Genomic DNA, 26,792 nt, shown 5'->3' with positions numbered 1-26,792 from the left:
TTGGGAGCATTGAATAACAAAGGGGCGAGGCCAGTGTCCCTGGATTGTAGAGTTATATGGAAAGGAGTCAAGTACAGTATAGGAAGACTGGAAATTTGGAAGGTGCCAGATTAAGGGCCAGGGGGCAATTGGAAACCACTTGGGGCAGGGAGACCCCTCAGAAGTCTTTTGGAGTATTCCTACTATTATAATAGGGGTAAGGTGAGAAGGGCCAGCCTGCATTCAAGTCCTGGAGAAAGGAGGATTTAAAAGAGAGATTGTGTAAGTTAGTAAAAACAAGGCTCAGCAGCAGATCGTATGTGTGGGGTGAGGAGGGTGAGTCTTTATCTCCATTGCCAGGTCTAATGGCAGTCTTTCTAGTCTTCAGCTACCTTAACTTCTTTGCAGCCCAACACCGTCGATTACCCTTTTTTTTCCCTGGATACTCTGGGTTTTTGAGACACTGGTCTCCTAGTTTTACATGTTTGACCACGCCTCTCCTGGCTATCATCCAAGTCATGTACATTTTAGGAAGGTCATTGACAAACTGACCTGGATATTGGAGGATGGGTGGGGTCTCGATGGGAAGAGGATTAGAAACCTCGTGACAAAATGAATCAGGTGAAGGAATTAAGAATGTTTAGCCTAAAGGTGTGACTTGGAGGTTGGGGTGGGAAGTGAGTGTAGTCTTTGCATATCTGAAGCAGCCTAGGCCTAAGAAAGGACTCTTTCACAATCAGAACTGTCAAATACAGGAATGAACTGCTTGAGGAGGTTGTAAACTGTCTTTTAAGATCTTTAAGGGGAGACTGGATGATAAGAATATTGTTGACTTTGGTTCCTGTTTTCTATTAATGACTGGACTTCAGGCCCTCTGAAATTCCTCCGAGCTCTCTGGTAGTGATGAATTTATTGCTTACTTGTGCTTCAGGCAAAGGCTGAATTAGCAATAGTTTTCCTTAGGTACTGAAAGCTTGCTTGAAAGGAAGTGAATGCACACATTGGCTACCAGATACAGAGAGGACACATAACAGTCTGTTTGTTATACAGTGTGTTTATTAAGTAGATTCAGTCTTATATATGATATACAGATTCCAAAGAAAAAGGATTCCACGTACTTATGAAATCAGTGCATTTAGCAAGTAATACCATGGAGAGAACAGCTTGATTAACAGCTCATTGGTCTTTTGTTAAGTGAGGGGGAGGGCGTTGGCCTGTGCTAATCATTCCACAAACGAAACAGAATTCAGTTGCATCACATAGAATAGACACACATTCTAAGAATTAAAATATTAAGCCACATTTACTGGAAAAAACCCACTATATAGAACACAAATAATTTTTATAGAGAGCATTGAGGAAGAAGTCCTCATCTGCTTAAAAAAGCCACATTAAGTTGCATAGGTGCATCTCTGTAAAAATATAATTTAGAGGTGAAACAATTGATTAAGCAGTAAAGTGTCACCTTTAGAAGTTGGAGCCCTTCCATTGTCTTAAGTGCCATATGCTTGCTATCAGAGCCTCTCCTAAAAGGTGGTTATTCCCTCCTGGGTCCCTAAGTATCCCAGGTGAGTACTGAACAAACATCTGAAAGTTTTCATTTCTTATCTCCTAAGTATCAGATTTACACTTTTCTAACAACCTGTAAATTGTCCCAGAGGGAGAAGGCCTATTGGGTTGTCCCTTGATAGCCATTTGGACCCAACCTCTGCTTTTCTATCCTTTTATCATGAGGAGAATTAGGCCCATTTAGGCCCTGACGATTCTCCATCTGTGCCACTTACCAACCAAAGAGACGAAGAGGTGTCCTTACTTTGACTGTGTCACTGCTAGATCAACAACCAAGACAAAGCGCCACGGGCCATCCATGCAAAAAGGGAAATGATTTGCTAGTTCCAGAAGTATTTGTAGCAAATCCTCGTTCTGTTGTGGTGAGTTTAAAAAACTATTTTTATTTTTTCTCTTTTAGGTGGAAACATAGGTAAAAGAGATTTGTGGCTTTGCTAAGCAGATGAGTTGAGTGAGGCGCATCTTCCTCCTCAACAGCGAGTCTTGCAGACCACACAGGGATGGGGGGATCTGTACATGTAAACAGTACACTTTCACTGAGTCCAAAATTAGGAGCCAAAAGACAAAGGTTCACATTGGTCTTAGGTAGATACAGGCAAAGAATTGAGCTCTTGAGCTCGGAACCAACAAAAACCAAAAATTTCTAAAGCACCACTAAATTATATAAAAATCAGACCATGGACGGATTGAAACTGGTATTCTGGTGAAATACTACACTACCTTGTAAAAAGTTTTACAAAAAATTACAAATTAAAAGTATATTAACCCTCTGAGTTCAAAGCAGCATTTTGAAAATGGACTGGTAGTTAATCCGCCAGCCACCCCTGGAATGGTGAGTGGCCCTTTGGATTCGGAATAGACGGGTCTCACCTGTTTGGAAATTCTCTGAACACTTTTCCCCCTCGGTACAACACTGTCCTCAGGAATTGAATAATCCATGTGTACAAGGTATGAAGGTAAGATGAATTTCAGATGGGTTAAACAATCATGGGTTTGATCTTCTACAAAGTCCCAAGTCCTGATCACCTCTCTCCTCATCATCACCTACCTTCTTATGCTTCCAAAAGCCTATCCCAAACATTCTTGCTGTTCAGTGTGTTCTGCTTCCATTTTTCCTTTTCCTCTTAGAATTCAAAATGGAGTTTAGCCCCTGGGCCCTTCAGCAAGAATTTAGGTCAGTTGGGACATGGCTTTTGAAACAGCCTTAGGGAGCAGATCTGCAGTTGGAATGGAAAGCAGACGGGAACATGTTCTTCAGACCTACAGCTAGAACAAGCATGCTGATACTTGGGAGACAGTGAGGAGTATGGGGTGGGAGGGGGAGAAGCTGCATCTTTTAAATGAGGAAAAAAAAAAAGGCAAACCGAGAACCCAAACTTCTGTGACTAGACTAGCAAATGGGGTCCTGTTTCCACTTAATAACCTGCTCCAGATTCTGCCATTCATCATTAGGGCTTCAAAACTAACTGACCCACCAGGTGCAGGTTAAACCTAGGAGGTGACGATAACATGATGGGGAATCTATTGTCCTTCAGCTACACCTGAGAGTCCTGTCTTCTCCCAGTGGCATGTGTTTTATATTAAACCTACACTCTTACCACAATACTAAGGCAGGGCCGAAAGTGATCTGTTAAAGACGGCTTGAACTCAGAAAAATCCAACTTCAAATTGTAGCAAATGCTGCTCTTTATCCAGTCCCTTGTGAGGGGAACCTCTCCCCATGTCTTCCTTATATCACACTGTCAAGAGACTGATAGCTGTGGGATTAGCCTGGTTGCTGCCTCAAGAAGGTGAAACATGTAGGCAATCGATAACAAGAATTCTAAGGCGGCGATTGTCTCAGCCATTTTTTTTTTAACATTAAGACTTTCACAAATTGCTTGGGGTAACATTTTGCAAAAGGTCTGTTGGTTACTTTGTAGTATTGTTCACACACAAAAATAAATATTTACACAAATTGAAATGTTGAGTGTGTGTCGGGGTGAGGGGGAGGAGGGAGTGCTGTGATCCCAATGGTGCGTGGTCTGGGAAGTGTGTAAGTATAGGGGGAGAGGCTTTGGGCACTGAAGTTTGTGCTGTGATGTGGATCTGTCTTGGCTGTTTCAACCCTGATGAGGCCTAGGCTGCCCAAAAATCAGTCAAGGAGAAGGCTTATTTTGACGGAACTGGTGTGATTAAAATGGCATGTGGGAGCCCTACTGTCCCTGGGAATAGAGTATGCAAGAAATAAGACTGTACCACCTTTGGTGGGGGGTTGAAAGGCAGAGTTGTGGCTTCCTCATCTTTCGGTTGCCCCTTGTCCTTTGCCACTCATCCAGGGGCCGCCTGGCCAGAGCCAGATCATGGGTTTTGTACCTGGAAGGAGGAACAATCCAATCTAGTTCCCTCCCTCCCTTCCTGAGGGAAGCCTGCCACCATCTTGAATGCTGTAAGAGAGAGTGACCAAGGCTACAGAGGAGCTAGTTTGAGGAGGAGGGGGTCTCAATATGACAGCCAAGGTTGTTTGCTGGGAACTATCTGCTCCATTCAGCCAGTCACCTTGGGTCCCATTCTGCTTCAACTGGGTGAAGGTGGCCATCACTGAGATAAAGGAGCTAGAAGTCTCACAGGTCATCAGGCAGCGATTGCTGCACTTATGGCTACTGCACATGTTGCATTGAGAGGCCATACCACGGCCCTTTGAGGTCTAAGCTAAGTCCCTGGCTTTAGCAGCACTGGTAGGTATTGCACTGAGCAAAAGGAAGTGCCTATGGGAAGGGAAGAAACCAGGTCAGCTCTTTTTTTTTTTCCTTCACACTCTAGGGACTGTGGGTTTCTTCTAGGACTGTTCACACCCAAGGGAAACTGTCCCAGGAGAGATTCTGCGACATCTGCTTCACTTCTCTTTTTATGATCCACCAGTCAACTGGGCAGAGACGGGAGTTGCTGGACACCTTACCTAGAGGAGCATGGCTTTCTCCTTTCCTGCCTAAAGCTTTCCCCCGTGAGAGTGGAAGCCATGAGTTATTTCCCTTTTCACACCCCCGGTGAAAGGTTGGTCTGCTCCCCCAGAAGGGCAGCGAGAAGGGGAGGAGCTGTCAGCTAGCTGGCTCTGCTGGCCTCAGCAGCGAGGAGGGGTTGGGGCTCAGGTGTCTGGCATTTGCTGGTTTAGACTTACAGGAAGCTCACTGCCCTTCATTTCTCAGATACCCAATTTGGATTCACTTCAGAGTCAAGGTACTGAGGGTGGGGGAGAGTTGGGGAACAGCCAATCTGAGCAGGCTCAGGGCACATCCATCCTGGGGAAAGCCCACGCTGGAGTGTGAGGTAGAAGACAGATGGTGACCGTGTGATGGGGCTTTTGCAGAAGTGGGACTGCCACAGTAGTGGGCCTGGGATGGAGTTGGGTTTGCTTGCTCTGCAATACGTGAAATGTGTGAGGTCCTTCCAGTTGGCATGCCTGTGCTGAGGTTACTGACTGGAGGAGACCATGTTCCTGTAGCAGCAGTGGGGTCTGATTGAGAGCATATAGGAGTCTAAACACAACAGCTAGTGTGTGCAGTGCAGCCTCATGGTGGCTTACCGCACGACAGGTGGGCTGGAAGCTCCAGGCCCAGGTCGTGAGTAACCTCTACCCTGCGGCACGAGGCACGCCCTGGGAGAAGCCGGCCTTGTTCTGTCTCTCCGCCCTGCTGCCCACCCCTCATCACTGTAGTGATATGGAATGTTAGTTCATAGGAATAAATTCCTTCTGATCAGACAGACACAAACTAGCAATCTGTACAAACACAAAAGAATCCATTTTCAGAAAAATAAATTACTAAGGGTAGAGGAGGAGGAAGAGGAGGGTCCATTTTGTTTTTTTCTCAATAAATATGCAATTCTGCTCACCTAAGACTTGAAAGGTAATTATCTGGGGATGGGATTCTAACGTCAGGGTCCACGCAGGTTATTCTAAATACGGCCGCAGCTCCCAAGCTCCCTGTCAAGAAAGTTCAAACTCCCTCCAAAGCTGCCCGTTTGGCTTCTTCCAAGCAGGTAAGTGCACCTGTGTGGTGAGATTCAAAACAAATAAAAAGTGTCCTTGTGCCCAAAGTCCCAGGTGCTTGGAGTGTGTGTAGAAACAGCTCTTTTAGGTTCCACCCATTTTTTTTTTCTTTAAATAAAATGTACCAGTAGAGGGGAAATAGGACACCAGGTCCTCAGCTGGGGGCAGCCCCTTTCTCTAGGGTGGAAATTGTCACGTGACAGGAGCTCTCCGGGCGCTGGGGCGTCAGTTTTGCTGCAATATGAGGTTTTCCAGTTCATCTGCAGACCTCAGGAGAAAGGCGGCAGACTCTCGGTAGCCAGCGATGAGCTGCCGCACTGCGCTGATCTCCGTGGGGCTGAGCTGGGCAGTGGCCATGCCCCGGCTGGTGCTGTTGCTGGAAGTGGAGGAGGAGGAGGAGGAGGTGGTCGTGGTGGTGGTCGTCGTGGTGGTGGTGGAGGCAGCCCCGCCTTTCATGCTGAGATCTGTAGGACCTTTGGGGGACATGACAAACCAGAATTAGCAATAGGGGCTCATGCCCACTGAGTGTCAGTGCCCTCAGGACAGGAAGCAAGCACGAATCTGCCTTGGCTTCCACCTTGCTCAGTGCCCTGTTTCAGGGCCTCAGTTTCCCCTCTGTAAAGTGTGTGTGTGTGATGTTGAGGGAAAGAGGAATTTGGTCTCTTAGGCCCCTCTTGGTTCTGGCCTCAAAAGACTGGGTTTAAATACTAGTTTTACCGTGCTAGGAAAGTCAGCCCAAGCCTTGGTTTCCTTATCTACAAAATGAGGTTACTCACACTCATCTCACGGCTCTTTGTAAATCAAAGTGATGTAGAGACAGGCAATGGGAAGGGAAGAGGTGAGCTGCTGGTGGTGTGTGTTCTACATCAGTTTCTTTAGGCTCTGCTTCGCCATTCACCGGTTCTATGTCCCTGGTCCAAGGTTAACTCCTTGAGGGCAGGAACAGGTTTTTTGTTTGCCTCTGTAGTCTTAGCACCTAGCACAGTTCCTTGCACACAGCAGGCCCTTAATAAATGCTTATTGAATCATTCTAATTTCCACCAGGGGGAGTGGGAGGACCAATCACAAAATTATTCTTGTGCTGCTACTCTATACTGTTAATCCCTGGTCCTTTATCTCTGTACTATTGCCACCACCACAAAGACCTTACCAGGCCAACCCTGGACAGCTCCCATTTGTTTTCTAGTGTACTACTGAGGTCGGTTGGGTTTTTTAGTTTAGTTTTGCTTTGTTTTAAACCAGGGCCTTTACTAGCAGGGGAAATTGACCCAAAACACTGTTGTTGAGTCATTTCAGTCGTGTTCAACTCTTCATGAGCCCATTTGGGGTTTTCTTGGCAGAGGTACTGGAGTGGTTTGCCATTTCCTTCTCCAGCTCATTTGACAGATGAGGAAACTGAGGCAAGCAGTGTTAAGTGACACAGCTACGAAGTATCAGAGGCCAGACGAACTCAGAAAGATGAGTCTTCCCGATTTCAAACCCAATGCTCCACCCAGTTGTACAGGTTATTATTATGGAGCTTGTGAATATGAACCCAAGCTATCCCTTAAGTCAGCGAAGCTGAGAGAGGCTTTGGGGCTAAATAACCCCCACACCCAGTTACTTTGCTTCCACACTCTTGATTACCATACACACTTTCCATCTTGCCTTTGGCATCCTGTCCCTGGGGCATGCATTGAATCAGGTAAGGCCCTCTCTTTCAGAACTGATCACCCAGGGCAGCTAGGTGGCGCAGTAGAAAGAGCACCGGCCCTGGATTCAGGAGTACCTGAGTTCAAAGCTGGCCTCAGACACTTAACACTAGCTGTGTGACCCTGGGCAAGTCACTTAACCCCAATTGCCTCACAAAACAAAACAAAAAACCTGATCACCCTCTGGGGTTTTCTTACCAAATAAAATGTTCTTTACTTCTGCCGTAATTCTACCATGTTTGCAAGGGGTCCGGTCAGGGAGACCAATCCTCCCTAATATAAGGGCTACAGTCCTACCTCTATGTAATTCTTCTTAGTTGCTCTGAGTCTAATTTAACAGGGTTGTGCTGTCATGTTTTAGCTGGCATACAGTATAGTAAGGGGAAGTTTAACATCCTGACTTCATCCCTTGCAATTCAGGACAAAGTATAGATATTGACCTTGAAGGTAAAGAGAAATAATGCTCTGGTAGGTCTCCTGACTTAACCAAGAATTCAAAAGATCATTGCTTTTGACTGTTGATGGATTCTCCATCATATGGGAGAGCTTGTAAAATACAGCAAATTAACTCTGGAAGGGACCCTCCTCAGGCATAGATTAGCCAGGTATAGGTCAGTCTGGAAAGAACCTTTGAGACAATCTAGGCCAGAGGTGGCAAATTAATGTAACTGGGAAATGTTGAACAAAGTAAAAATACAACACAATATAGATAATGTTAATTTGTGGTTTTTAAAGTCAGTATGCTGCCTGTTTTTATTTGAGTTTGACACCACTGCTCTAAGGCCAATATCCTGATTTTATAGAGAAGGAAACAAACCCAGAGAGAAGGTGATTTACAGGGGACCATCCAGTCATCCACATTCTACACCAATTCTGGACATCTTAGTTATCTCTCCCCATTGTAATAAGTACACAACAAACTATGCCCCAAACTTTGCTGACTTTGTCTCTTCCTCCACAGCCCCCTTACCCCTTATCCTGACTTCACCCCTGAGCGAAGCTAAACAAGTTTCCCAGCATTTACAGATCTGTGAACCATTTTCCTTTGGAGATTGACATGTAGGCAGGGATACCTATTCAGAATAGTCCATTTCTTCTTCCTCAAGGGAAATTAAGACTATGTGAAGCACCAGTCTATGTGCAGGGAAACAGTACTAGTGGAATTAACACCAGGAGACCTTGGTTCCAATCATACCTCTTAGATAAGTCACTCCTCTGTGTCCTGTAAGATGAGGGAGCTCCAGAATCCTTTTCAACTCTAACACTATGAGATTCTTAGGTTGGTCTGCTCCCAGTCAGAGGAAATGATATGATGTTTAAAAAAAAGTGGGGGGTGCAGGGGTTGGGGATGACGACAAACTCAGAATAATGGAGTGTTAAAGGTAGAAGTCTTACAATGGGAAGCTGAGATTGAAGAGATCTTACATATCATTTTATAGATGAGGCAACTGAGGTAAGGAGAGGTTGTGAATTGCCTGAAGTTATGCAAGTGGAAAATGGAACCTCAGGATTCAAACCTGGGGCCTCTCTCAATGGCCTGTTTGAGTGGTTGGGGGAGCTATCCAGCAAACTGAACAATCTCCTGATCTCTGTGCCACTTTCCCCCTTTCCCTCAAAAATGAATGCAACTTTTCAGACCCAGGCTAGGGCTGATGTTTTAGAGTCTGGAATATTTTTAAGGTTGTAGCAAAAGTTATTTGGGGTGGGGGAAGCTAGGTGGCACAGTGGAATCCAGGGCGCATTGGCCCTGGATTCAGGATGACCTGAGTTCAAATCCGGCCTCAGACACTTGACACTTACTAGCTGTGTAACCCTGGGCAAGTCACTTAACCCTCATTGCCCCACAAAAAACAAAAAATAAATTAAATTTTTTTTAATTAAAAAAAAGTTGTTTGGGGCACCACTCCCCCTGCCCCATGCTGATTTCTATACCGATGAAATAATGCTTCTAGAGTGGGAAGTGGGGTAGAGGGTAGGAGAGAACCTTTAAGATGAGTGGGTGGTGCCCAGGAAGTTGGAGACACCTGCAGGCATCACCCACTGATGGCAACAGGTCGGAAAAGGAGAAGAAAAGGGCCTTGTTTTTAGAGAAAGAGATTGAAACCTGTTGAGGTCTTAGGTCAGAGCCAGGGATAAAGACAAGGTAAACCAGAACTCGAATAACAACTCCCAGTTCTATAGAGCTTGGCCAACAAAACTTGTCTCCTTACAGGACCTGAGAGGTGAGGGAATACAATTATTATTATTCCCATGTTGTTGACAAAGCTTGACCCAAGTCTGGAACTCTCACCAGAATGGGGGAAGTGGAGGGTCACCAGAATTGGTACTCTTAGAGGAATGGAGTCTCCAAGGTGAAACAGTAGAGAAAAAGGGACTGTCTGCATGGGGCAGATGTCAACACCCTAAACCTCTGCTAAGTAAACCCGACAATGTTGAGGCCACCGCATAAGAGATAGGGTTTACTCCTATTCCTCTAATGTTTGGTTCCAGCTTCGCTCTCCCCTATTACAACTTTTATCCACTGAGGTCCATCTCATGAGGATGAGTGAGGGACAGGATGAAAATTGATCATATGTTATTTCTGACTTACTATACAAAGTTTGTTGTGGAACTCAACCCTTCTTGTATTCTGAAGAATTAGGCACTCTGAGGTAGGTAGTAGAAGTAGTAGAGCCCACCCTCCCCCAGTTTGTGGATGAGGAAACAGGCCCAGAGAGAGGAAGTGACTTACTTGCCAGGGGTCAATTACCCAATTAGGAAGCTGATGACCTGGGACACACATACAGGCTTTCTGACTCTCAGACCAGACTCATGCCACCACTACACACTGTCTCCCTGACCCCAATCATGTGGTTTTTGAAATGGCTAGGCGGTATAGTAGTTAAGGTCTCTGGACTTGAAGTCAGGAAGACCCAAGTTCAAATCTTGCTTAGATACTTCATTTATCCTTATTTTCAGTTCCCTTATACAGTGGGAATAGGAATGCCTACATCTCACAGAATTGCTGTGATGTTAGCAGTTATGGGGACAAAGAGGGAAATCCAGAAACTCTTGGTTAAGAAGATGTCTCTCAACACTCTTCATTGTTTCAACCTGGAGAGGGCTTCATAAGTTTACAGAAGTCTAGCTTCTCTGCCACGGGGCCGAATTGGTTGGAACCTTAGAAATGAACCCAAACCTGTCCCATCTGGGCCTTTTGGTTGTGGTTTTACTAGGTAGAATGAGCTTTGTAATCTCATGATGTCGGGTAAATAATCTCTATAAAACTATAAACGAGGGGCAGCTAGGTGGCGCAGTGGATAGAGCACGGGCCCTGGAGTCAGGAGGACCTGAGTTCAAATTCAGCCTCAGACACTTGACACTTACTAGCTGTGTGACCCTGGGCAAGTCACTTAACCCCAATTGCCTCAAAAAAAAAAAAAAACCCAACATATATATATACAAAAGCGCCATGAGGGTAGAGACCAGATCTTCTTCCCTAAAATTTGCATCTCCCTTGAGTCACACAAGAGATGCTTAACAAATGTTTGCTGAACCCTTAATCTTCTGAGTGATCAACTGTCCAGGTGGACAGCATTGTTGTGTAACAATTGACACAGCAAATGATAAGCTTCCTAGGACATTCAATTACTATAAATATGTAAGAGTTCTTCAAACTGTGAACAGGGAGGGGAAACATTTTTCTAGTGGAGGGAGGGAAGATTTGGGTATATGCTAGTTTTAGTGTCATCTTATTCTATACCTTCAAATTATTAAACTGTGTTTTGAGTAACTTGTTTTGGCCATAAAATGATAGTATTTGGTACATGGAAAGAAGAGGCATGGTAAAGTAGAAAGACCAGAAGACTTGGAGCCAGAAGACCTTGGTCCAAGTCTTTGCCCCAGCACCATAAGCATAAGTAAAGTAGAGCTGATACAATTTGCATTACCTGCTTCATGGAAGGGCATGAAGAAAGAAATTGGCGAAACCTAAGGTGTTAGGGAAAAATGTGTGTTATTAGTGTAAGCTTCATTAATATTGGAAGACTTTCTAAGTAAGGGTGGAGTAGAATTTTGGGGAAAAAACCAAAACGAGTTCTCAAAGGGATTTAATTTTTAGCTGTATGTGTTTCTCTGTGGGTGGTGGTAGTGAGGGGGAGAAGAGAATAGGAGACTAACTGGAACATGTGCAAAAGAAGATGATCAGTTGGATGCAGATACTGGAAACCAGGCCAAACAAGGAACTAGCCAGGTCTCAGCTAGAGAAGACTTTAGGAAGATAAAATTAGCTTTGTTCTTCATGGTCAGAGGGGACAGAACTAGGAGCACCAGATGGAATTTACAAAGGCAGATTTCAGCTTAATGGAAAGAAAGGATTCCTAACAAACCCAGGTTAGGTAATAAGCCTCCTGTGATTGCAGGCTTGAGCACAGTTGGTCAGGGATGACCTCAAATGAATTTTTGTTCAGGTACAGGTTGGACTTGATGGGACTCTGAGGTTTCTTTCAACAGAGACTAACAGCCTGACCAGAGGGAGATCATAGTAAGCCACTGCATGCTGAGAAATGACACGAGTAAGATTAGCTCCTTACTGAGGTAAACAATGATGTCTGAGGGCACGGTGCTGACCCGTTAGGATGATGTCAGAGAGAACTTATTATTTTCAGAGACAGGATGCTTGCCTAAGGGGATCAGAGGTCAGATTTTGTCAGGGTGGGAAGGGGAAGAGGAAAAAATAACTGAAATAAGCTTTACGTACACATACACACACACATTTTTTTTTTTGAGGCAATGAGGGTTAAGTGACTTGCCCAGGGTCACACAGCTAGTAAGTGTTAAGTGTCTGAGGCCAGATTTGAACTCAAGTCCTCCTGGCTCCAGGGCCGGTGCTCTTTCCACTGCGCCACCCAGCTGCCCCAGCTTTACATATTTTTGAAGTCCACTGGCTGGTTTGGTTGCCTGTTACCAAGTAACATTCCATTCCAAGCCAAGGCAAAGCATCTCTATACGAAAACCTGAATTTTGAGGGAAGCCGAAGCTCTATTCTTCAGACACCAGAAAGAAGCAAAATGTCTGGATGAGAGATAAAAGCATCCCAAAGTACCAGCCTACTGTATGTACTTCCTCTCCAGAAGAAGAATGCAAGGGGTGGGGGGAGAATAGACAGTGATAGTTCTAAGGACTCTTCTGGTAGCAAGAATTCCACTGACAGAAGTGAAATGGGTTGTAGAGATGGGGAGTCAAATTAGCAGCCTGGGAGAGGGAGGCCGCTCACAAACTTCTGTAGAAGCTTAGCTGTGAATTGGTCCAGCAGTTCCAGAAAGCAATTTGCAACTCTGCTCACAGAATTACTAAATCTTGTACACCCTTTGACCCAGCTATACGACACCTTAGCCTATACCCCAAAGAGATCAGAAAAGAAAAGTTCCTCTAGGTGGAAAAATATTTTAAGCATTTTCTTTTTTGGAAGCAAAGAACAGAAAACTAAGGGAGCACTCATCTGTTCCCTAGTTGGGGAATGGTTGAACAAAATATGGCACATTAATTTAATAGAAGGGCAGTTAGGTAGCACAGTAGATGGAAATCAGGAAGACAGATCTTCCTGAGTTCAAATCTGGCTGCAGACACTAGCTGTGTGATCCTGGGCAAGTCACTTAACCCCATCTGTCTCAGTTTCCTAATGTGTCAAATGAGCTGGAGAAAGAAAGGGCAAATGACTCTGATATCCTCGCCAAGAAAACCCCAAAAGGGATCATGACGATTCAAACATATCTTGAAAAGACTGAACAACAAAAATTATGCCATATGAAGAAAAGAGAGTTACAGAAAAATCTGGGAAGACTTGTATGAACTCATTATGCACAATGAAGTGAACAGAACCAGAAGAAAATTTGTACTACTACAACATTGTAAAAAATGACCAACCATTAAAGACCAAAAGACTGATTGATGCAATGCTCAAAAATGATTCCAGAGATCCGATGCTGAAGTCTGCTCCCTACCTCCTGACAGAGGGCTGATGGACTCAAGAAGCAAAGTGAGAAATGCATTTTTGGATATGGTGTTTTGATGGATATGCATATTTTATAAGGGTTTTTTTTTTCAGTTGAGAGGGAGAAAAAAATAAATGATTATGAATTGGAGAATTCAAATAAGGTGACCTTTATAAAAAGGCTATTGTAATAGTCTAAGAGTGAGGTAGCGAGGGACTCTGTACCAGGGTAGTGGCTGTAAGTGAAGAGAAAGGGACATATATGAGAGCTAGTGTGAAGGTAGTAATGAACAAGACTTGGCAACAGATGAGATATGTGGAGTGAGAGCCTCCTGTTCCCCTGGGGTCTCTGCCAGTGGGATCCCGCTGCTCTTTTTTCCCCCCTGAATGCTTTGAAATCTTCTCCCTAAAGTCTGGTCTACTTAGTATATTTTATTTTCCCTTGTAATGAGGTCATCTCTCTGGCTTTATCAAACTCTCCTGTAGCCCAGGTCCTTGCATTCAACAAGTGCTCAATCATTGTTTAAGGAATGAATGAATGAGGGGAAAGGTGAGGGAGGGGAGGGCTTCTCTTGAAGAATAAGATACTAGAGCCCTTAAGTCTTAGACATAAGAGGGAGGGTTTGGAATAGCTCAGAATTTTAGTAAGAAAATAAACGAGGATGACAATAACCTTTGAAAAGGACCCCTAGCCAAAAGATCAGAGGAGAGAACTCATAAAAACCACTGAGTAAGGGAGCAGCAGAAGACCCAAATGAATAAATCCTACTTTAATCAATTAGAATCTATAGTAATATTAGCTTGCATTGTTATAGTACTTTTTTTTTTTTTAGTGAGGCAATTGGGGTTAAGTGACTTGCCCAGGGTCACACAGCTAGTAAGTGTTTGTTTGTTTTTGTTTGTGTTTTTTTGCAGGCAATGGGGGTTAAGTGACTTGCCCAGGGTCACACAGCTAGTAAGTGTCAAGTGTCTGAGGTCAAATTTGAACTCAGGTCCTCCTGACTCCAGGGCCCATGCTCTATCCACTGCGCCACCTAGCTGCCCCTCATTGTTATAGTACTTTCAAGCTTATAAGAATTGTTATCTACCTTATCCAATTTCATCCTCACAAACACTCTCCAACATAAGTCATGTTGGCAGTTTCCCCATTTTGCAGATGACGAGACTGAGACCTAGAAATGATAAGTAATTTATCCAAGATCACCAGCTAAGTTGGACCCCAAGCCTATTAATTCCAAATGAGTGGTTTTTGAAAAAATTATGGGCAATTGAGAAGATGCCAGAAAAGAAAAACAAACATGCCTCTCCTCAAAAGGATCAGGTAAGAACCTGCAAATGAAACTGTCCTTGTTTTTTCTTGGAGAAATAAATGGTGAGAGGCATTCTGAGATAAGAGGCCTGGCCCGGATTAGGTCCAAGCTCTTTGAACAAGAACATTTCACCTTTCTGGGCAGAGCCTGTAAAACAGGAACAAGAATCCTTGCATTCCCCTTCTCCCAGGGTTGTGGGAAGGACAAGATGAATGTCAGCTATTTTCCCTTTGTCTCTTAGTGAGTTTGGTGGCTTGGGATCCTTCCCCACTCTGAAGTTTTGGGTAGGCTCTGAGCAGGGGAGCTAGCTATGTTTGGGTTACAGCCAGACGTCCACATTGCTGGGAGACATATCTCCATCAGACGATGAGCAGCAGAGCGGAAGGTAGCTCCGCTGTGAACAATGGAAGGAAGAACCACTGATTCCATCTGGAATAGGGATTCTTAGTGTGAGTGTGTGAGTATGTGAGTGTGTGTGTGTGTGTGGGGGGGGCAGCAGCAACATTTTGGAAGACTGATAAAGCCTATAGACCCCCTTCTCAGAATAATGTTTAAAGAATTGAAGAAAATCTAAATTTCAGATAAAGGCAAGTGAAAATAAACATGTAATTTTGTTCTGATTCAAGTTCCCAGACCACCTAGAATCTATCCATGAACCGACGACCCCTTGGACATAGGTGGATCCCAGGTTAAGAACCAATGATCGAGAGCAAAGCTTCTTAAACTGTGGGTCATGGCCTTATAACTGATTGTGGGAGTTGTGAAAAATTTGGCAGTAAATGTTTGACTTGCATACCTATTTTATTTACTTACACACCCAGGGTCGCATTAAAAAGTTCTCTGGTGGAAAGGGGTCAAGAGTGGAAAAAGTTTAAGAAGCCCTGATCTAGAGGGATTTTCTCCAAATAGATACTAATGTAATAAGTGAAACAACAGCTCCAAGCCATTAACATTACTACCCCCCAAAAAAATCCCTCAAGGAGCTTAAACTCTACAAAAAAAGGTGCATACAAGACACAAAGTAGATATAAGGTGGCCTTTGAGAGGAGCTTGGGTAAGCAGAAAAGGCCTCCTATAGGAGGTAGAGCTTGAACTAACTCTTGAAAGAAGCCAGAGACTCTAAAAGGTGGCACTGAGGATAAAGAACATTTCGGCCATCAGGGACAGCCAGTGCAAAGATACTTAGAGATGAGAGAAGCAGCATCCCCTGGGAAGAACAGCCAGTAGGTCGTTATGGCCGGACTGGAGAGCTGGACTAAGGGGACTAAAATGTAAGAAAACTGTAATGATGAAAAAGTGCCATATTGTGAACAGCTTTAAATACTACAAAGAGGATCCTAGAGGTAAGAGGGAGCCATTGGAGGTTATTGAGTGAGGGTGTGTGGACAGGGGGATCACACAGACTTGTTCCTTAGGACAATCACTTCACTAGCAATGTGGCTGATGGATTAGAAAGAGAGAGAGACTTGAAGGAGGGAGGGCATTACAAGATTCCAGGTGAAAAGTGATAAGGTTTTGAGAATTAGGGTGATGGCTGGGTGAGGGGAGAGATGAGAGATGCTGTAGGGAAAGAAACAGAATTTGGCAACTGATTGGCTACTTGGGATGAGAGTGATGCAGGTTTGTGAACTTCTGTGACTGGAAGGATGGTGACCTTAATGAAGAAGTACCTAAGAGGGAAAAGAAGCTAAGTTCCGTTCTAGACATGTTGAATTTGATTGATTGTTTGCTCGGGTTTTTGTTGTGGTTTTTTTGGTGAGGCAATTGGGGTTAAGTGACTTTCCCAGGGTCACACAGCTAGTAAGTGTTAAGTGTCTGAGGTCAGATTTGAACTCAGGTTCGCCTGAATCCAGGGCTGGTGCTCTATCCACTGCGCTACCTAGCTGCCCTGACATGTTGAATTTGAGATGCCAACAGGACATGTCCAATTTGAAATGTCCAAAAGTGCCTCATGATGGAGAAATCAGGAAAGATATCAGGGTTAAATCAGAAGATCTTGAGGATTACATACACATTGTTAAAGAAACAATGGTAACTGATGAGATCACCAAAAGAGTTAGTATAGAGTGTGTGTGTGTGTGTGTGTGTGTGTGTGTGTGTGTGTGTGTAAATCTAAGATAGGTCTTTGGGAAATTCAGCAAAGGAGATGAAAGTATGGTCAGACAGGTAGGAGAAGAACCAGGAAGAGATGTTTAGTCATTTCAGTCATGTCCAAATCTTCAGGACCCCATCTGGGGTTTTCTTGGCAAAGATACCGGAGTGGTTTGCCATTTCCATCTCCAATTCATTTGACAGATAAAGAAACTGAAGAAATCAGGATTATGTGACTTGCCCAGGATCACATAGCTAATAAGTGTCTAAGGCCAGATTTGGACTCAGGAAAAGGAATCTTCCTGCCTCCAGGCCCAGCACTTAGTGCACGATGGCGCCACCTAGCTGCCACAGAAAGAAGAGACTCTCCAGGAAAGAGGGAGGGTGAAGGAGAGCCAAGTGTTGGACAAGGTCTGAAAAAAGGCAGTCAGATTTGGCAATTAAGAGCTCATTGGGAGCTTTGGAGTGAGCAATTCTGTGGCATTATGAGGGCACAAGTCAGACTGTGGAGGGTCTGGCAGAGAGAATGGGAACAGAGCAGACAGCTTTTTCAAGGAGTTTAGCTGAAAAGGGGAGGAAAGATACAGGATGGTAGAATCTAATACGTTTTTTTAAGGATGGGAGAAATGTAGGGGTGTTTGTAAACAAGAGGGAATGAAGTTATAGGGAGAGACTAGAGAGGAAATGTTAAGGGAGTAATTTCCTAGGGAAGATGGCAGGGGATAGAACCATGGGTTCGTGTGGAGGGACTGGCCTTGGCAAGGACAGAGGGTCACCTTCTCATCAGAAACTAGAGTGAAGAAGGAGATAGTGGGGGATGGAATCAGGGGAGAGAGAAGGAGGGGGAGGGGAAGGGGAAGTGGGAACTTGATTTGAATAGCTTGGATGAAATATGAGGTTAGGCACAAAAGGAAGAAGAGGTGCTTTGAGTGACCAGTTCTATCCCTGACCCCTATGTAATTACACTTGCCTAATCCTCCCCCTCCCCACCCCCTCCCACTAAACTGTAAAGCAGGGACAACTGATGGCCCCGAGAGCACACTTGGTGGGAGATAGAGGAGTCCCAAACTTCCTTCATCTTGTGCCATCTTAGAAAACTCACTTCTCTGACCCTCTATAAAATGAGGATATTCAGCTAGAATCTCTCTCTGGCACCTCTAGTTCTGTTCTATTATTCTCCAAGGTGATACTGTCAGTTACTGGCTGGAATATTAGAGCTGGAAGAGAGCTGAGATCAGCTGGTCCACTGCCCTCATTTTATAAAACAGGAAACTGAGCCCAGAGGGGGAAATGACACCACCTAGGTTATCAGTCAGGACAAGGACCTGGGTCTCCTGACTCGATTCTTCCCAACTGTTTGCGAGGAACTAGATTCTTTCCCCATTACTCTATGAAATTATTATTAACTGATTGATATATTGCTATATTGCTATAATGATAGTCTGAGTCATGGAAACCATGCCAGAAAGAATTTAAAAATGACCAATGGGAGACAGCCGCATCACGGAAGAAGAACCAGTTCTGGGTCTGCCCCTTATGGTGTGGCCTCAGGTATGATGATCCTAACTGTGCTCCCTACCTCACAGGCTGGTCTTAAGGAAAAGTGTCTTGTAAACCTTAAGGAGACCCAGGAAGTCTCCTTATTCTGTCTCATCGTGGAATGGAGATGGTCTTAGAACCTGGAAGGATGTCAGTGGAATCTAAGCCCTGGGTGGTTCTATCAAGGTAGGAAGTATTCAAATATGGATACGGTTGGTGATGGACTCTGGGGACCAGACAGGACAAAAGTAGAAGGACAACCACTAGGGGATGGATTTTACCGTCCACAGAAACTCGTGAAAGATGATAGGGAGGCAAGACTACTCCCACCAAGAAAATCATGGCTTCTAGGCTTACTACTATATTTGAAAAAAGGCTAAGGTTTGAGTAAGAAAATGGAGTGATGGCTGCCTCCAGCTTCCTCATTAATGATCTGAAAGCATGAGTCAAAAGAAGGTGCTAGAGCCTTGGAGATGTAACTCATCCCCAGAGAAAAGCCTCTTTAAGCCTCAGGGCCAAGACTGTCCCAAGGAACTAGGTCTGGGGGAGGTCATAAAAGCGGCAGCATTCCCTAACCTCGATTTCCTTAGGAAAGAGGTGAGGAGACACAGGGGTAAGCAGGGATGGGGAAATTGGATCTGAGTCTGCAATGTGATCCAGTCAAGGCATTGTGCCATGGCCTGGGCTGAGGGGAGCCCTTTAAAAATAGGATTAAGATTGTTACTGGCTGGGAATCAGAAGGCACTTATGGATGGACTCCCATGACCAAGGGAACAAGGTAAACAAGGCAAAGAGACTAGCGACAGTAGAAGGAACCTACTAGACCAGGTAGGGGCTCCCTTCATTTTTTTTTTTTTTTTTGGTGAGGCAATTGGGGTTAAGTAACTTGCCCAGGGTCACAGAGCTAGTAAGTGTTAAGTGTCTGAGGCCGGATTTGAACTCAGGTCCTCCTGACTCCAGGGCCGGTGCTCTATCCACTGTGCCACCTAGCTGCCCCAAGGGCTCCCTTCATTTTACAAAAGGTGAAACTAAGACCCAGAGAGGGGTGGTGAATTACCCAGTCTATCATACAGTGAATCAGTTGGGGAGGCAGGACCCAGACTTCTTTCTACCCGATAGCAGGAGAGGAAGAAGAGACAAGTTATCTCCAAAGGGCACTTACAGGCTGAATGACCTTGGGTAAGTTACTTCTTTCTAGTCAAGCTACGAGAGCTAATTCTTATTTGGGCCTCCCCTGAAACACCAGATTCAGCTTTTTGCTCCAGAGCACTGATGGGTGATGACATACTCCATGACAAGTATGCGTACAATGAGGTTAGCTGGGGTACAGTAGGAAGAGCCATGGATTTGAAGTCAGAGGTCCTAGGTTTGAAGCCTGCCGGTGACTTCCTGTATGACTCTGAGTAAGTCCCATAATTTCTCTAGGGTTCAGTTTCCTCATCTATAAAACATGGAAGCTTAACTAGGGAGTTCTTAAATTTTTTTGTATCCTGGATCCCTGTGGCCATCTGCTAAAGCTAATGGGGCCCTTTTTAGAATTGTTTTTAAATGCATATCAGATTACAAAGGAAACCAATTATACTGAAATGCTGTTATTAAAATATTAAAGAAACAAGTTCATGAGCCCCAGGTTAAAACCCCCAAACAGTGTAGTCTTTAAGGACCCCTCAAGCTTTGACAGTCCATTGTAATGTTCTGGTCTAAGGGCCCTTCCTGCTCTAAATCCTATGATTTGTGCTCAGGATGGGACTCGGCAGCATCTAATAGAAACCCAAGAATGGAAATGGATCACTGGGGCAAGGGCAGACGACGCTGGGAATCCTATTTACATTCCCCCCAGTGGCTGTGCTCATTGGCAGTTAACACCCTTGTTCCATGGCTCTGGGGTCCGAGTAAGTAGGACCCTTCTTCCTTTTGGGCCCCTCCAAGAAAGACATTTTGCTTAGTATCCTTGCTGTGGAACTTAGTGCCTTGCACAATGGAAACAGCTATAAATGTTTGAATTGAGTGTAGAGGCATGAGAGTGGAGATGATCAATTAGGCCTGGAAAGGCTCCCTCAAAACATCCTCCCTGATCCCCTGCAGTCAATCAGGTGAGAGGACCACTGGGCTAAAGTGGAGGCTGGGAAGGAAGAAGGCAGGAAGACCACAGGGACTGTGCAGGACCTGACATGAGTGAACCTCTTCCCTCCTATGAGTCTAGCTCCCTGACCCTCTCCTGGAGGTTTCCATGTTATGCTATTATGAAAAATGGGAGAGGAGATCCTCCTGGCCTAGAGCAGCTCCCCCACTTCCCTACACTGGGCACACCTGTTGAAAATATCCCCCAGCCTCCAATCTCTGGGGATGCACTGCACTCCTGCCATCTATTCATCCATCAGAGTGGTCACTATATAGCCATTACTTGTGTCCTTGTTGCTAATTTGCTGTGCTTAGAGGCTGCCAGGTAGGGGCCTGTGTCTTCCCTAGGACCTACAACCAATTGCTGCATGCATTCAAGAATCCAGTTTCACCTGTTATGAAGCTCCCTCTCCTGATCCAGAACCAACCTGTAGCCTCCCGATGATGTTGGAGACTGCCCACATTGACCCATGTGGTGACAAGCAGTTGGGCCCTACCCTTAGTATAGAAATTTCCATAGCTCATGTTCTGCTGCTACAGCCTCAGAGAGTCTCTGAGGGCCTCCTCTGCACCCAGTCAAAACCTTGGAGGAGGACTTTTACTTTTGCACCCAAGGGGCTCTTGACAAATGTTCACTGAACTAAACAAAACAGGTGGGGAGCCAGCCTGGATGATGACATTTCATAGTGGTTTGTCCCACATGCTTCAAACAGTGGCTAAGAGAATTTAAGGGTGTTCCATGCTTGCCTAACACTGGCCTGTCCCATCGAGGCAGCTAGAGAGATGATGGGGTCTTGCCCTCTTCTCCTCCCCTGAATTTCTTCCAGTTTTTGTATTCCCTCTCATCTTGGAGTGGGGAGCACATGCCTTACACAGAATAGTACAACTCTGAAGATACTTCTGGGAATGGGAGGTTCTTGGAAGAGGGGAGAGGAAAGGAATCTATGGAACCACAGGGTGGCAGAGCTGGAAAGGATGTCAGAGAGCCCCCTCATTTTTTAGAGGAAAGACCAAGGTGCAGAAAAGGAGAGTCATTTCCTCAAGGCACACAGAGGACTCCAATATGAGTATTCGGACTTCAAAGCTAGGGTTCTTTTCTGTTGCTTCTTCTGGGGGTGGGGAGGGGAGGAAAGGGAGAGAAGAAAGGCCCTGCCATGCCATATTAGGCAATTCCCTTTCCCTCTGAGGGCCTTATTTCCCTCCCCCCATCTGCAAAGCAGGCCTAACAGGACCAACTCACATTTCTATCTCTTTAGGGTTTACAAAGCATCTCTCCCCACAATAATCTTAGGTGGTAGGGACAGAGTGAGAATTAAGGCTCAGAGACAGCAAAGTCCTTACTCAAGGTTACACAAGATAGTATGTGGCAGATCCACCCTACTTGACCCAAGTCTCCCAACACCATGTCTAGCCATGTATCCCACTGTCCCATAGCCTCGTCATCAGGTGCTGGATGGGAGCATCCAACGAGATCCAAGGAGCATGACTATGGAGCAGGGGTGGGAAGTGAGGTGTTCTTATTTCTCAGGAAGGAAGTAAGACGGAGAAGAAGAAGAAGCCACTGAGATGAGGCCACCCAGCCATCCTGGACTACTGAGGCACGGGTGGCATTGTAGAAAGAGCACTGGCCTTGGGGCAGGGCTGTCTGTGATCCTGGCCCTGCAACCCTGAGCAAGTCACTTCTCTTTGCTGAGGCTCCTCATCTGTAAAATGGGGTTAATTCTAGAAGATGTAATGTTATAACTACCTACTTACCTTAAGAAGCTGTTATATCCCTAGCATAGCGCCTGGCACATAGCAGATGCTTAATAAATGTTGGCTGAATTGAATCAATCTCAGCTCTACCAACTCCACTAGACAAGTCACTTCCCCTCCCTAGGCCTCAGTTTCCCCATCTGTAAAATAAAGTGTTTAGAGTGGACGCTGTCTTGCATCTCTCTCTCTCTCTTTTTTTTTTTGTTGTTGTTTGTGTGTGAGGCAATTGGAGTTACGTGACTTGCCCAGGGTCACACAGCTAGTAAATGGTAAGTGTCTGAGGCCGGATTTGAACTCAGGTCCTCCTGACTCCAGGGCTGGTGTTCTATCCGCTGCATCACCACCTAGCTGCCCCTCGTGTGTCTTTCAATTCTGACAGTCTATGAGTACATCGTAAGAACCGATTTGAGCCACCCCTGTCCCAGCCTCACCGTTACTGTGATTTCCTGTCTGGACGGAAGCTGGTGGCTGCAGACTGCTGCCCAGAGCCCCATAGCTGCGGTAGCTGTAGTTCAGGCTGCCATTGATGTAGACGGGATCCTGGGCATATGAGGAAGCTGGCAGTGAGTAGGTCGAGTGGGTGATGGCTGCAGAGTCCCTGGGGTGCTGCTTGTCAAGAGCGATCGGCTCATCCTGCGTGAGGAGACCAAAGGGTTTCATGAGATTCAGAGAGGAGAGAGGAGCCCTTAGTGACCCCACATAGGACATGCTCTTCTTCCCAGCAAACCTTTCCTTCACTAACCCCGACCTGTAAAATGAAGATAAGACCAACTTCACCACCTGTCTGCCAGGGTCCAGGCCAGGGAGGGATTTTCAAGCTATTGACGTACTGCTAAATGGGACCAATTATTATATTGAACCTATGTCCTCCACAGCGGGCCCAGTCCTGCTGCTTCCTCTTCACAGGGCACCAGTGCCTCACCGGCAATGTCAGGAGCTATTGTTGCTGCTTTTCCTTTCACCCTTTAGAAACGAAATTGGTTGTGATACTCTGGCCTCCAGTGCTTGATGGGGCAGTGCCCCTGTCCCTGCTCCCACTGCTACCATCTGTATGGCTCCTGAATGGCTTGTTCCTGGGAACCCACACCCTGGCCTTGTTCACATTCAGACAAGAGCTTACTTTTTGGCCCCTTTTCCCACCCCAGCTCTTTCATGCCCTTGGCCTCTCACTCCTCCTTCTTCATGCTCTCATCATCTTTCTCTTGCTGATTTCAGCTGACTCAGGCCTCCAAGGCTGCTGGTCACTCTAGGCAGGGTGGTGTGTGCCTCCTGCCTCCCTCCTCAGCCCAAAGGGGTCCCCGGGACCGACTCCCTACCTGGGATGTCTGGTAGATCTCCAGTCTCATCCTCTTGGCTGCTTTTCTTGTCTCGCTCTCACATGCGGCTGCCAGGATGTTTTCAGCCATGGCTGAGGTCAGGTGGGGAGGAGTGGGTCTGGTCTAGGGAAGAGAGGACAGTTTAGGATGTGACCAGCTTCTCAGGATATAGAAGCACTCTTAGATAATAGAGCAAAGCATGTTAATGTTGGCAGGGCCCTCGGAAATCACCTAGTCTAAGGCTGAACTTTTTTGTTTGTTTGTTTCTGCAGATGAGGAAATTGAGACTCAGAGAAACTAAATTACCTAAATCTGTAGTCAGACCTGTAGTTATGGTTGGGCTTTGGCCTCAGGTGTCCTGACATGAGCTCTGTGACGAAATCTCTGGACTATATCTAAGGGCAAGTAGGGGGTGTCAGGGGCAGGGAAGAGCAGGGCCTGAAAGAGAAAGTATCAGCAGGGACCATTATGTCCATATTTTGTTTGTTTGTTTGTTTTTTTCAGGGCAATGGGGGTTAAGTGACTTGCCCAGGGTCACACAGCTAGTAAGTGTCAAGTGTCTGAGGCCAAATTTGAACTCAGGCCCTCCTGAATCCAAGGCCAGTGCTTTATCCGCTGCGCCACCTGGCTGCCCCCAACATCCCTATTTTTGATGGGGAATAAGGGTCTATACCTTTGGAGATAAGGGAATGTCAAGAAGTGAAGGTGGGGGGCAGCTAGGTGGTGCAGTGGATAAAGCACTGGCCCTGGATTCAGGAGGACCTGAGTTCAAATTTGGCCTCAGACACTTGACACTTACTAGCTGTGTGACCCTGGGCAAGTCACTTAACCCCCATTGCCCCGCAAAAAAAAAAAAAAAAGTGAAGGTGGGAAATGCAGGAATTTATATTCCCATAGGAAGGTATAAGAGGGACAAGAAAGGGAAAAGAGTAACTTTAATAGGACTAACACATTTTTATAATTTACAAAGGACTCTAGTCACAAGACCCCTATAAAATCGAGGTAAGGAATAAACCAGGGTTCAGAGAGAAGGTGAAGTGCCCAGTTCCCATAGCTGGCCAATGGCAGAGCAAGGCTGGAACCCATATCTCCTCGCTGCAAGCCCAGTGCCATGCATGAGAAAAGATCGCACTAGTGGGGTGCTAACCTTGAAACCAGGAAAGCTCTGTTCAAATGTTTATCAGTCATTTATCATGTTGTACTTGGGAGGGCCAATGTACTTCACTGGATTAGGAAACTGGAGCCAGAGGGGCCCTCAGGAGCCATCCAGTCCCATCATTTTATAGTGAGGAGGCTGAGGTAGGGGAAAGTCACAGAGGTGATAATCCAAGTTGGATGCCAGGTTCCCCGACTCCCTGGTCAGTACCTCTTCCACTGTACCGAAGGACAGCACGGTACAGCTGTGAGTTTCCCCTCCTGCAGTGATTCTTACTTACAAACTTGATTTTGTTGTTCTGCTTTAAAAATACATTGCTAATTGGCTCCCTTTGTAATCTTATGTTTGTACATTAAAAAACCCAATTTGAGAAGGGGCCCTTGGCTTCACCAGACCATCAATGGAGTCTAGGACAAAAAGCGGGGTAAGAGCCCCTGCCCTGCTGAGTTCACAGGGTGGTTATCAGCAAAGTGCTGTAAGAAGGGGGAGCGGTGAAGCCCAGTGCCTCTCAAAGGTCAGAAGGGGAAAGAGAAAGGCAGGAAGCAATTGATAAAGGGTTACAAACAACATAGAAAGGGAAGGTGGGGTGGGAGATGGAGGCCAGAGGGGTCTTACCATCTCCATGCCATTCTTCTTCATACGACGGCAGGATTTGAGGTAAGTGCGGATACGTTTGCGGGCTCGCTCCTGAAACTCGGGGAACTGACGGCTGCAGGACTCTATGATGGCCTGTATCTTCTCCTTGGGTTGTTTGGAGATGGGCACCATGCGGTCCAAATTCTCGTCAACAAAAAGGCGCACGAACATCTGGCAGGAGGGGAGGGGAGAATGGGAGAGGTGAAGGCCCAGCGGGGTGACAGGGAGAGTGGACGCAGGAGAAGGCACACCGCGGGGAGAGAACTGGGAAGCGAGGCAAGCGTCAGCAGGGCCACGCGAGCAAGGACCTGAGCTTACATTGAAGGCCTTGAGGCGCTCGGGGTCCATCCCCTCCGAGTCGTTCATCTTATCGTTGTCCTCATGGTCGTCATGGTCATCGTCGTCATCGTCAGCCGTGGGAGCCCGGCCCACGGTCAGGTCCTCGGGGCAGCCGCTCACCTCTGTCTTGATGGAGTCATAACTCCCAGAGCTATATGGAGGGGACTGGAGGACAGAAAGGGGTGGGGTGGGGTCATTAGAGGCTGCAGGTTTCCAAAGCCCTTGTCTCTGACCGCCAGGATGCAGAACGACAAAAACTCATGCCTGGAAGAGACTGCAGAAATCCCCCCATTCCTAGGTGGGTGGCCTTCCTCCAACACCCCTGAGAAGTGGTCATCCAGCCCCTGCTTCCAGAACGCCCGTGACCAGCGGCAGATTAAACCCTCCCTTATTTAAGGCTAAAATCTCCCACAGTCATGCCCCTCCCCCCAACCTTCCATTGGCCCCTGTGCTACTCCATTTTCCCCATGAGAGGGGATTTCTATCAGATGATTTAAGGCCATGTTCATGTCATCCTGGAGTCTTTTCTCCTCAGTTTTTCCCTCACATTTGACACTGTGACATAGGGTGTGTATGATTATCCCTATTTGAGAGATGAGGAATAGGGGCAGCTAGGTGGCTCAGTGGATAAAGCACCGGCCCTAGATTCAGGAAGACCTGAGTTCAAATCCGGCCTCAGACACTGGACACTTATGAGCTGTGTGACCCTGGGCAAGTCACTTAACCCTCATTGCCCCCTCCCCCAAAAGACTAAGCTCAAGCACTAACTCCTACAAGAGAGATGAGGAATCTTAATTCCTGACTTTGGGATATACCCTTACTCAAAAAGCCTCTGCCTCATATGCTTGACTCAGAGAGACTCCCACAGTTGGCTAGAGTCCTGGAGAACTCAGTGGGGTGAGGTATCTCTCAGGGCCTCAATTTTACCATGTGTACAGTGGGAGGTGAACCAAACTACCCTGCTTCCTGAAGCGTTTTTATTCTTTCCACCTGTTCTTAAATCAACAAGTATTGATACATTGTCTTTGCATGTAGGACAGTGTAAAAAAGGAGAGTGGAACGTGGTTTTGAGGAGACGCATAGCTATTTTGGAGGACTGCCAGAGAAAGGATTTCTCCCACTGTCCCCTTCCCCTCTTTTTTTCCCTTCAAGGTCTGTATTTGGCCAATTACTTATCTTTCTGCCACTGGCTGCCCTGATCCCAAAGTAAAGCACGATCCTGAATCGACAAAAGGAGCTGCTGCCGGGGAACAGAATTCGCTCTCAATCAGAAAGGAGAACCAAATGGCTCA

At 46.0% G+C, this 26,792-nt stretch overlaps 1 protein-coding gene across 2 annotated transcripts in view; it reads right to left on the bottom strand.

Annotated features, from left to right (window-relative positions):
- Positions 1-1,017: 1,017 nt before the first annotated feature.
- Positions 1,018-26,792, bottom strand: part of NOL4L (nucleolar protein 4 like) — a 215,797-nt gene continuing 190,022 nt past the window's right edge. For both annotated transcript variants that reach the window (XM_043986160.1, XM_043986161.1), the window contains 5 exons: positions 25,480-25,665; positions 25,141-25,332; positions 23,370-23,492; positions 22,485-22,686; positions 1,018-6,048 (listed from right to left, as the gene is read on the bottom strand). In XM_043986160.1, coding sequence (XP_043842095.1) covers positions 5,801-6,048; positions 22,485-22,686; positions 23,370-23,492; positions 25,141-25,332; positions 25,480-25,665 — 951 coding nt within the window. In that variant the 3' untranslated portion in view covers positions 1,018-5,800. The remainder of the gene's footprint in view (positions 6,049-22,484; positions 22,687-23,369; positions 23,493-25,140; positions 25,333-25,479; positions 25,666-26,792) is intronic.

The sequence above is a fragment of the Dromiciops gliroides genome, chromosome 2, assembly GCF_019393635.1.
Source record: "Dromiciops gliroides isolate mDroGli1 chromosome 2, mDroGli1.pri, whole genome shotgun sequence".
NCBI lineage: Eukaryota > Metazoa > Chordata > Mammalia > Microbiotheria > Microbiotheriidae > Dromiciops > Dromiciops gliroides.
Note: the sequence above shows the minus strand (reverse complement) of the source record. Positions and strands in the feature narration are given on the sequence as shown.